General features: G+C 42.6%; 1 protein-coding gene across 2 annotated transcripts in view; it reads right to left on the minus strand.

The window, feature by feature from the left end:
• Nucleotides 1-11,145, minus strand: part of CRAMP1 (cramped chromatin regulator 1) — an 80,817-nt gene extending 69,672 nt beyond the window's left edge. The window contains exons 1-2 of one of the 2 annotated variants that reach the window (XM_088452078.1): nt 10,904-11,145; nt 8,388-8,701 (exon numbers count right to left, since the gene is read on the minus strand). In XM_088452078.1, coding sequence (XP_088308204.1) covers nt 8,388-8,700 — 313 coding nt within the window. In that variant the 5' untranslated portion in view covers nt 8,701; nt 10,904-11,145. Of the gene's footprint in view, nt 1-8,387; nt 8,702-9,149; nt 9,317-10,903 lie in introns of those variants that run through there. The other variant, XM_088452077.1, reaches the window with a different exon arrangement.
• Nucleotides 11,146-11,484: the final 339 nt, after the last annotated feature.

An 11,484-nucleotide genomic window follows, 5' to 3' on the forward strand; every position in this document is an offset into this window, starting at 1 on the left:
GTGTAGAAGGCCTTTTGTAACATATAGTGACATACTATTGAATAATGTTGTGTAGTTTTCAATCTGCTGTTTGTTGAAAGGTCATAGAAAATGTGCAAATAACAACATCATTTGCTTTTAGCTCCAACTGTGCATGTTGAATTCAAATTGGTGTCCCCATGCTTGTGATAGCTATATTGTGTAGTGTTTGTCCATGTTTATATGTATAATTCATTGTTTTATATTAATTAGTATTTCCCCTGTGTAACTTTGAATGCCATTGTACCACATGTGGAATGTTGGCGGTTCAGAGTACTAAACCGCTTGTCTTCCGTCCAAAAAACAAAAACAAAATGGTGGTGGAATCTGCTTGCAAATGAGCTAAACATGGCGGTTGTTGCTGCTTGGAGATTGCATTATCATGTAGTAGGCTCAAAGGAAGCCTGGAGTATATATATATATATATATATATATATATATATAAGGTTGCCATTGTTGCCATGAAAGTTGGACTCAATGTTTTGACAGAAAACAAAATGTTGTCCCAGTGCTCCTGTAAGCTTGAACATTTCTGTATCATCCAGCGGCCATATTCTACCACTAAGAAATAGTGTCAATTTTGTACGAAAACCGTTTTCAAGCCTTTCACGAAAATGACACTGGTTAGTTAGAAGTGCCCTCGGAGAGTGGACTATTTGTAGAGATGAGCAGTTTGGTTCTACTCTGTTACATTTGGATCTGAAAAACGGCATCTTATTGGCTATCCAGCTCTCACGTGTTTTGGACAGCCAAGTAGAACCGAACTGCTCATCTCTAATTATTTGCAGTTTACATTTTGCCATTTGTGTTTTTGCCAAAATAAATAATGTCAAAATAAAAATGTGCAAATTATATTCGTACCGCCGATGTGCCACAAGTGGAACATAGTTCTATCGTCCATTCTATTTTACATAACAGCCATGAAGGTTCAAAGCAACCTTAGAATCAATCTAAATTCACCATATTAAACTTTCAAAGCAATCTGATCTGTGGTTCATGGTGCGATGGGTAAAAGGTTAAGGTTTTTGCTGACCCCGAGCCAAAGGTTCTAGGGAACAGTATGGGCATATATGTGCACCAAGGAATGTTACAGAAGAGAGACTGCATGTAAGGCCGCAGCCAACATCTCCAAATCCCTTCATATCCATGATCGTATTTAAAGCTTCCTCAATATCTAGACACAAAAGAAGAACTAGGGTCATTTTTGTTTTCCTTTAAGGGCATCCCATATCACTATGACATATCATGTGTAAAGGCAGTCATTATATATGTAACTATCAGTCCGCAGGCGTTATCCTGAGTACTACTATGTGATGTCAGGTTAGGAGCATACAACACAAGCATGGGGACATGAGAGTGTGTCATCAGAGGTGAAGGTGTATTAATAATCAACTGCTCCTATGCATACACCTAATGTATTCAAGACCCCGCCTAGCACAAGTCACCCGTTTCAACCTGCTGTGTTAGGTGCAATTCCCAAAACTGCATTTGTCAATCTTGCTGTGTATGTACAGGCTCAAAGTAAAACTCATCTATGGAAAATGGTGCATAAAATATTTTCTCTATTGGCGCAGTAAAGAAAATTGAAGTCTGCCTGTTGGCTATAAGTAAAGCCACTTTTCCTCTCTGCAATGGTTTTCAGAAACTGAACAGGTCACTGGATTTCACAAGAAAATCCTATATCCTGAAATACTTTGTACTGCTGTGAGCATTCCCATGATCTGGTTGTCTTTAATAATAAAAAAAAATAGGAACATCAAGGATGTGCAGGAGATGAAGACTAAAAACAATTAAATCTATGACCTTATTGAAACAAACCACTCAAAGAGGGATTTAACACACAAATTAAATGTTTTCAGTGGGGACGTTTAAATCCCTAACTCCCATCTTCCACTATACATCCAGAAGCAATTATACAGAGCGATATTTCCAACCAGCAGTCACTTTACTCTTACGAGTAGCAGAGATAAATAAAGCACGCGTTAAGTCATTTACAGCTACATTGTCCAATATAAGGATGCTTCTGCAATGACTCTTTATTCTGCAAACCATAGCTGGCAGCAGAACTAATGAAGACAGGCTTACATCCAAATTAATCACTAGATGCAGCAATACAACTATAAAATGGAGTATTTCATCCTTTAGGCTATGCCTGCAAAAATAGACTAGAACACGTCTGATTGTTCCTCTTCACCAAAAAATTTGAGCCGGTCATTTCTTGCAGGAGTATCTCGTTCAGAAACCACATCAATATTCATGCCATTAGCCTCTGAACATATAGCACATCCATGTTAAGCTCTCCATACATGGGCAGATCAGATCACCCAACAGCTTAAATGCTGAGCAGCATGATTTGCCCACCGAAGTGGGTGAACAAACTGGAAAAAAAATCTGCTGCTCTGCGCTTGGTATAAGCAATTGCAGTCAGCCAGCCAAGTTATTGCAGCCCCCTAACCATACATACCAATATTTCTCAATCAGATGTTCGTTAAAATTGCCAGGTGCATTGGAGCCCTCACGCAGCTGCAGATTGGTACCAATTTAATCTAAAACATGCATCTGGTGCAATATCTGCATGGCACTTCAAACTCCATTTGCACCATTTAATGGCTTCAAGAATTTTACCCTAAACTATATTATCCAAGCTCGAATGGAAACAGAGAGAGAAACATTTATCATATAACAGATGCATCAGTAGAGAAAATATGCTGTAAGACCAGGCAACCAGTCAGATTTTAGCGAACATGTTTTAGAACAGTAGAGAAAATTAAAGGAAAGGTCACATTGGCTGCTGGGTTATAATACACTATGGGTTATAATACACTATATTTTTAGATAGCGGTTGAAAAATATCCCAAGAATGCAACATAAATGTCATGGGGGCAATTTATATGTTAGCACCGGCATCTGTCAGAACAATTCAATTGTTGCTTCGTTCCGGCGTTAAAAGTTCGTAATTTGGGGCGCCCTAAGAAGGACTTTAGACAGGTTTAGCCGGTTTACGCAGCTAAACACGGTCTAATTGGACATGGCAAGAGCAATAATTAATGGGTGCCCAAAAACATTTGAATTGCAATATTGGGGGCCCATTAATTAGCATGTCTTAAACAATTGCCTTGTCCACTTATAGACCATAGATTAAAGTAGATTTTCCCAAAGAACAACTTGCCAAAAAGGCAAACGATTTATAATAAAGGGAAGGTAAAACATATGTACTGCATAATAAAAAAGATAATAATATGATTTGGCTTGAAAATGTCTGTTCATTTGTATTAATGGGCAATAAAAGCTGCCATTTGGCACTTGAAATATATTTAAATGGAATGAATACTATATGGTAGAAAATGAAATGTAGAAGTGCAATTTTATAATGAAAAACTAATGGCAGAATCAATATGATTTTTCCCTTCGGTTATCTGAGATTTTAAATTAACAAAACAAAAAATTCAGTGGTCAAATTTTACAAGAGAAAAATAAATCAAATTTAAGATTTCAAAAGACTAATAAAAACCAACTGTCCTCATTTAAATTTAATTATACCGTAAGAGGACATTCAATTAGGCCCAAAGGACTACATACAAAAATCAATGAGTCGGGGGCCGAGATCGGCCAACAAAGGGAGGGGGTGTGAGTTCAGCTGCAACGAAAAGTCACTTCCCTCGCATGTATCTGAATCAACCCCTCAGATTAAACAAGAATAATATTATGAAAATGCTACATACTTCCCAGTTTTTTTGGGTAAAAGTAGGTACTTCGGCTTATATTCGGGTCGACTTATACTCGAGTATATACGGTACTTGGAAAAAAAAAAAAAAGAAAAAAAAATTCCCGCACATGTAATTGGAAACTTCACAGTAAAGAAACCTTAATTCTTGGACTATAAACCGTTGTGCTAGGAATAAACCATTCATAAATGGGTCAATACCTGGGATCAACATAATGGGACGTGTTTCATAAAATGATGTAAAATGCACAAATATAAAAAATATAAATAAAAGCAACAGGTCACCTACTAGCTGTCATTTATAAAGCAGTTTACAAAATGAAAGCAAGTTTGTATGTGTGTATAATCAATAATTACACAAATGTACATACTTCTTTTTAGCAATAAAATATTTAAGTTTTATTTTTGCAAATATGAATAAAATATTCTCACAGAAATCTATAAAAAAAAATCAACACATCCTTAGAAATGTGCAGATATTTAAGTGCACAGACTAGGTTCATCTTTGTGTAGTGAATAGGCAGAAAAAAAAATCTACTGTTTAAAATGCATTAAAACCAAATGACGCTTTAAATTTAACACAGAAAACATAAATTAACTAGCAGTGGCTAATTAATTATATAGAACAATTACCAAAATGAAAGTAAGGTGAATTGCCCATAGATCTATACAACATACAGCTGCTCACAAAATGGCTGCCTGCACTGTGTACAAAACAGGACAACGGATTATTTTTCAGTCGGGTAGGTATTTTGTGTAAATAACATTTGGGAGTAACCCCTACATTTTTAGCATTTTGGTCCTGAAATAAATTATGTAACACTTTAACAGTTATCTCTATTATTTGGAGTGAATTGCCACCAGCTGAAAAGCAATACATGCTGCTATAAACTGCTGGGTGAGAATGTTAAACCTGCAGATGAATACAGGAATTCGGGCACCGAATATGGATACGTTATATATTTTGGGAATAATATAGCATCACTAGGTTACATTTCCACAAATGTTGGTTCAGCTCATAAAATGGCATCCTCCATTTTGTGTAAGCATTTTAATACCAAGGCTGAAGAAATTCCCAGGAACTAAGCAGCAGCAGGGTATAAGAAGTTACTAACATTTATGGCAATTCCTACAGATATAAATGTACATCTTCCTTTCAATTTTAGAAGGTGAAGCTGGCTCCTAGACTTATATATTTAAGTATTCATTCCTGTATCATTTTAATCAGGCCTGAATAACATAATTATGAAGACATGAAGTTATGAATAATGGAAATGAAGAGAGAATACAACCTATCAGGGACAAAGTACTGGCGCCAGGAAATACGCCTAAGGTAACGCGCCAGTCTTGGTTTACGTGTTGACAGCCGGATTGCAACCTCTCTCTCTCTCAAGATTCTGCTCTCCCTCAAAAGGTGAATAAATCTTAGCTGGGTACACACTCAACAGATATATCTGCAGATCAAGAGACCGCCTATCTGCAGATGATGGTTGCTTATACACACTGAACCACCATCATCTGTTTTCTGGCCGCGGGTCCCACGGGACGGGGGGCGTGTAGCGCAGCCCTCACCGCAGCAAGTATACGGGTGGTCGGAAGTCCGCCCGTACACACTCAGGGCCTGATTCAGAGCCGCTTGTAAGCGGCAGCTCGTTCGCTCCGAGCGATGTTCGCACATCTGCGCATGGGTTGTAATGCGCATGCGCCAACCAGTCAGTGTGGTCGGAAATCGTGTGCTCGCAAAATAGCGAATGCCTGCTAATTTGAGTGACAGGATGAGGAGTTTGTGGGTGGTAACAGGGGAAGGTGCTTGAAAACGGGGTGTGGAGATCCAAAAGCAGGCGTGGCAAACGGTCAAAACGGGCGTTTTAAGGGTGTGCATAATTAACAAAGCAGCATCATCAACCACGTCACTTGGTTGTCTTTTAGCCTGAACTGCTCGCATGATTGCGGTAGGAAAATGCTACCATTTTTGCGGTAGGAATAGCGAGCAGTTCATACGCCTTTCGATGTACTCAATTAATGTAATAAATAGCGGAGATGACATATGATGCGAACGGCCAGGGGGCGTCTTTACAAAATAGCGAGCGCATGTTTTGTTCGCTCGCTCAGACATAGAGGCGTCAACAGACCGCAAAGAGCGAGTGCTCAATTTAAATAGCCAGCCCCTTTTTCTGAACGAGCGTCCGCAAATAGCGTCCGGCTCTAAATCAGGCCCTCAGCACGATGAGCAGATATATCTGCCATCGGCTGTGCAGCAGAGCCGACGGGATATGTCTTAATACATAGACCCCTTTGGATGGCATTGTAACACAGCTATTTTTGCACTATTTGGGTGGTTTGAAACCGTATGATTCCTAAAAGGTCCAAAAACACAGGAAAACTTCTATTTTACAAACCAAATTAGAAATCGCTATCCCGATTTAAAGTATAAAAGCTGTGAAATTTATCAAGCTGCGGTTTGACAAAGCCACTTACTATTTCATGATGTGGGCACCATTTATAGTGGCAAAAAAATGCATGTTGCCCTATCATAAAATATTTTTATCGCCCCTCTTAACAATCAAATAATATTGCCTCAATTATATATTTTATAAACAATATACCTTAATATAAGCAGTCATTAATGTGGCTCCCGTATATTTTTATTTAATGATTTTATATTTATGAATTTGTTTTTGCCCCCTGATCAATTAATAATGTTTGACCTCATAATTAATAAGTGCATTGTGTCTCCTCACGTTTCAGATGGGCAGATATCTCAACTAGCGGTTTTCTGGCAGTTTTGCCCACAACACTGGCTGTTTTGTGGTTTTGAATCTGCCACACAACCTCGGCAGTTTGACGTTTGAGCATCAAAGCTAAAGCTAGGTACACACTATGTGATTATTTGGTCATACTAATAATTGGGACAAGTTTTCGGCAAAACCATAGTCCCGATATCTGTGCTACACACTATACAATTTAAATTAAATACCTGGCGAATTTCACAGTGAATTTGCAAACGTATGCCCACAAGGATGAAGAGGTAATCAGGAAAAATCATCGGAAATAGGAGCAGATTATCGAGAATACCCAAAAACTGATCAATATCGGGATGTTGAGGCCGAGATTTTCGTTCTTGACCAACAGATCAGATAATCGAAGAAATGTGTTTGTGGATGTTTTTTTTAGCAGTTTTATCGGTGAAACGATAAAACAATCGTTCATACACAATATACAAGAAATTAAGCCAAATACCCGATTATTGTCAAATCGGCCCAATAACTGTATAGTGTGTAAGTAGCTTTACATCGAAAGTGGTGGTCTGTATCCCTAATCTGGCTTTTACAAAAAAATAAAAATAAAAAAAATGAGTATTAGTAATTTTAGCCCGGGGGGTGGTGCCTGGTGGGCATTTAGAAGGCTAGCACTTTATTTTTTAGCTATGCTTAATGATTTCCTGGAAGCTCTGAAGATGCTGAACACATAGGGCTGGTTGAGTGCTATTACCACTAGTTGGAAAAGCACTAGCATTAAAAGCACATATATGACATTGCCCCAAGTCTTGTAGATATTGGAGATTTCAGTCCATCCACAATGCTTTACAGTGGATGGAGTAAATATTATGTCCTCATTGAAGGCTGCCTGACCAATGCACAGACTGGAGAAAATGTATGGTGGAACTTAGATGGGGAAAGGCCCTGGTGTGCACCCCTCAACCAGTTGTCAAAGGGCATTAGTATTTCGTACTTAAATAAGTCATGAGGCCTGCACTACTCAGAATGCTAAATACATAATGCATGAATGCAAATCTACTATAAGTCCTTAAATACTATCCAAGTTCTGTATATCTAGTAACTTCCTGCAAACGTAAATACATTTTAATAGAAGAATTCAGGACAAAATGTAATTATTACAATGATGCACAGCTCAATCCAACAGGAATGGAAAACATCCAAACCATGTGCGTGACAGACTAAACCTGCAGCTGGAGCATAATACTGTAGTGTCAGATAAAGTTAAATTTTAATGTTATTAAATTTTAAGCTGGTGCTTTCTTTCTATCCCTGTGTTTTTTATTTTATCCCTGTTTTTTATTTTTTTTGTATTCAGAAAAAAAAAAAGATATATATTTTTTTATAATTATATTTTTTACATTAGCCGTTATTGTATTTGCCTCACAATTCCTATTTATCCAATATACTTAAAGTATGTGTAGAAAAAAATAAATAAATGATATATATCTCTCCTTATGCTCTCCATAAATAATCCTGAATTGTCCTCTTGTTGTTGGAACAGAATTGTCCAATCTGATAAGCAGCAGCAGCCTGCAGGCAGTTGGTGTGCGTTGCTGGATGTATGTGATGGCTGGAAAACATACTAAAAAAATACCTTTATTCCCTCTGAAAATTTTGCACCACCTGGTAAAATAATAATAATAATATTTGATGCCGTATTAATGCACTTTCCTGACACAGTGGTGCTTTCCCGACACAAAGACCACAATCCAGGCTTGCCAGCACATGTCGTGTAAAAACAGATAAAACTGTGCAAATTCCTTACAAAAAAAAACAAAAACTAAAAAAACTCAGCGGGGAACGTGCGCCAACTACTTTGTCCCCCCGCAAAGTCTGCACCAGGGGTGCATTTGGTGCACTTATACCTTTGCTTTTAGTACTGGTGCCTCTTCCATTGCCACATGAATCCTTCCTCTGCCTCTTGCTGTGCGGCCGGACGCTGGACCTCAGAAAGTGGTGCTGGTCCTGCTGGGCTCTGGAAGGCTGGCTGGGGGTCAGGTCCTGCTGGGTGTCTTGGTCAGGGGTGTCGGGGATGAGGGGGTCACCCCCTTTTTGGCCTGGATCTTCCACCTCTCCTGGTGCCTCTTCCTCCTCCTCTAGCAGCAGCAGCTCAGACTCTGGTGCCCTCTTGCTCGGCTTCCTCAGCCTTTCCTCCCCACTCTTCAGCTTCACTGTCATCCTGCAAAACAGCAGCAGCACAGGGTCACCCCGGGCAGAGAAGAAGCTGGAAAAGCAGCAGACACCCCCCAAAGATAAAGCAGCCCCCCAGTATAAAGCATTCCCCGGGCAGAGAGAAGAAGTTGGAGAAGGAGAGGGAGAGATCCTGCACAACATGGCCGCCATTGTTACTGACAAATCCTCTCCCACTGTCCCGGCGGCGCAGCCCGGCCTGGAGCCCCCTGCAAACTGGCGGGGAGAGGCTGCCCTGTCGGGCTGCGGGGTGCAGGGGGTCCTGGACAGGCTCCCGGCGTCGGGGTGGACGAGAGAAGCGTCAAATCGGGGCCCTCTCCCGCGACGCGACGCCCAGGCAGCAGCCGCCCCGCTCGCCAGAAGTGTCCCGTGTCTCCCGATCCCTACCCGCCCCGCTCTCCCCGGCCACCCCAGCGGGCTCCTCTCCGGCTTCTCACCCCGGCTCCGTGCCGCCTGTAGCCTCCTCCTCCCGCTCGGGACGGCTCATCTCCCCCCTCTGGCAGCCTGGTCTCGCCGCTCTCTCTCCAGCGGCTGCTGGGGACTGGCTGCTGCTCCTTCCACCGAGCGCACTCCACTTCTGCAGCCAGGGCGCGGAGGGGACCCCTCACTCAGCGCCCTACTGCTCCCGACCGGGGGATCGCAGGGATTCGGGGCCGGGTGCGAATGAAAGAGGGGAGTCTCAGCTTTCCAGCGGTGCCGCCACCCAGCCCGTAGGGATTAGGGGATTCATACAGGACCCTGTCACATTTAGGGTCACCCCAGGGAGGGCGTTGAGAGCTGAACTTTGCTTTGGCTACGTCATCAGCTTCGCAGCAACTCTCCAAATTATTTTTGAAAATAATAAACACCCCCCCTTCCACCCACTACCCCCTAACCATGACCCCCCAAATACAGGCAGAAGACAAGACAGGCAGGACAAGGGGGCATGTGGAGCAGAACCTATAGGGGCAGAAAGCTGTATATGCAGCCACTGGTGCACAATGGGCACAAAGCCTCCATCTTACACATAAATGTGGGTACAGCCCCATTGCTGGGAGTACCTGGCACTAACTACACACAGCAAAGACATCAACTGCTGGACCCTGCAATTAACACTATGGACCATACTGGGTCCTGGCACAGGCTCTGATACAATGTAACCACAACATATCTGCAACAGCCAGGCTGCCTAATACAGTCGTCACCAACATTGGAGTGGGGCAGAAGCTATATATATGCACAATGTAACAGATTAATAACAATTTAAGGAACAAGATAAGACATTTGTACTGACATAGCATTGGCAATGGAAGGATTATCTGCCCATATCAGGCTGGGTGACATTGGCTGCACTGCAGTACACTCTCACTGCTCATCACAGAGAGGCTCTCAGCCATAACATGCAAACATTGGAAGAATAGAAATTACATACATACAGTGAAATGGATAAGGCAAGAGGTGTATAGACAGCAATATAGTAAACAGATTGCCTGTATGTGCAATAGATAAGGATCTATAATAATAGATCCAGGACATCAAATTATTTCACAAATGTTCAATGTAATCACATTACATAACATACTCAGCAAAGTCATGGACATTATTATTATATTTACTATTATATATATTATATTCAATGTCTGTATTATGTATCAGATACAGAGAACACAGACGTTTCCCACCAGTTACCAGTTGAACAGCTGCTGCCAGCTCAGACCCCCCAGCACCTGTTCCCTCTATATAGCCCCACTTGTGTCTGTCTCATCCTCAGTGCAATGTGACTCCCAGTGACAGCCAGAGCCCAGGTGGTCGAGACACAACAGGCTGTGGCTGGGAATCAATATTCTATGGGGTGATCTATGGGGCAAAGAGGGTAAGATGTACAGCACTAATAACAAGCATCTTCATCATGTCACAGCCATCCAGTCACCAGGTCACCATGGCCTTGCAATCCGAGCAATAACATTGGTGACAGATAGATAATAGATAGATGCAATGGAGCAGAGCTACTGACACCAGTGAGGGCAGCACTGCAGGTGCTGTAATGGGCATACCATCCATCAGTCAATAGTAGGGAACCTCTGGCTCTCCAAATGCTATGGCACAAGTCCCAGCATACCCTGACAGCCCAGGGCAGATCCACAACTAGAGAGCCTCCGCTCTCTGAATGAACAGGGCAACCGGCTAAGGAAGATGAGTAACAGTCCCTTACCTGCTGCATGAAGGCTGATGGGAGGGCCTGCTGCTGCTCTTGATGTGGTGGTGGCGGCGGCTCTCCCAGACAGCAGACAGCCCAGGCCCGCCGACGGATCAAGCAGAGGTCGCGGATATGACAGCACGCAGCCCGTGGGATAGGTGGCCAGCAGTCAGACCTCCAGGGCCCGGTTCCGAAGCTCCCTCTCAGGCCGTACCAGACCTTTCCCTCCCGAGCCCGGGTCTGCATCTGACAACAACCCGCGCCAAGCCGGCCTGCCAAAACACGCCACTCCCCTCACAACCCAAACAAATGCGCTGATTGGCCCGCTGCAAAGGTAGGGCGTGGCTTTGAGGCCCGATTGCCAATCGCGGCGCGCGACGCCAGAGCAGCGCTGAGAGTCATGGGCTTAGAAGGCGGGGCGGTCAGCTACGTCAATAGGGAGAAGACGGGCCGCCGGATTGGCTGGACGTCTTGTCCAATTGGATAGCGTTTTTCAAAACGACGGGAGGCCGAGCCGTGCTAGTGTTTTCCTTCCCGATGCATGCTATTGGCTGCAGGAGGGTTGATTGACATTAGGGGTGTGCCGGAACTAATGC

The sequence above is a fragment of the Taudactylus pleione genome, unplaced genomic scaffold, assembly GCF_031769625.1.
Source record: "Taudactylus pleione unplaced genomic scaffold, aTauple2 ptg000032l, whole genome shotgun sequence".
NCBI classification, from domain to species: Eukaryota; Metazoa; Chordata; class Amphibia; order Anura; family Myobatrachidae; genus Taudactylus; species Taudactylus pleione.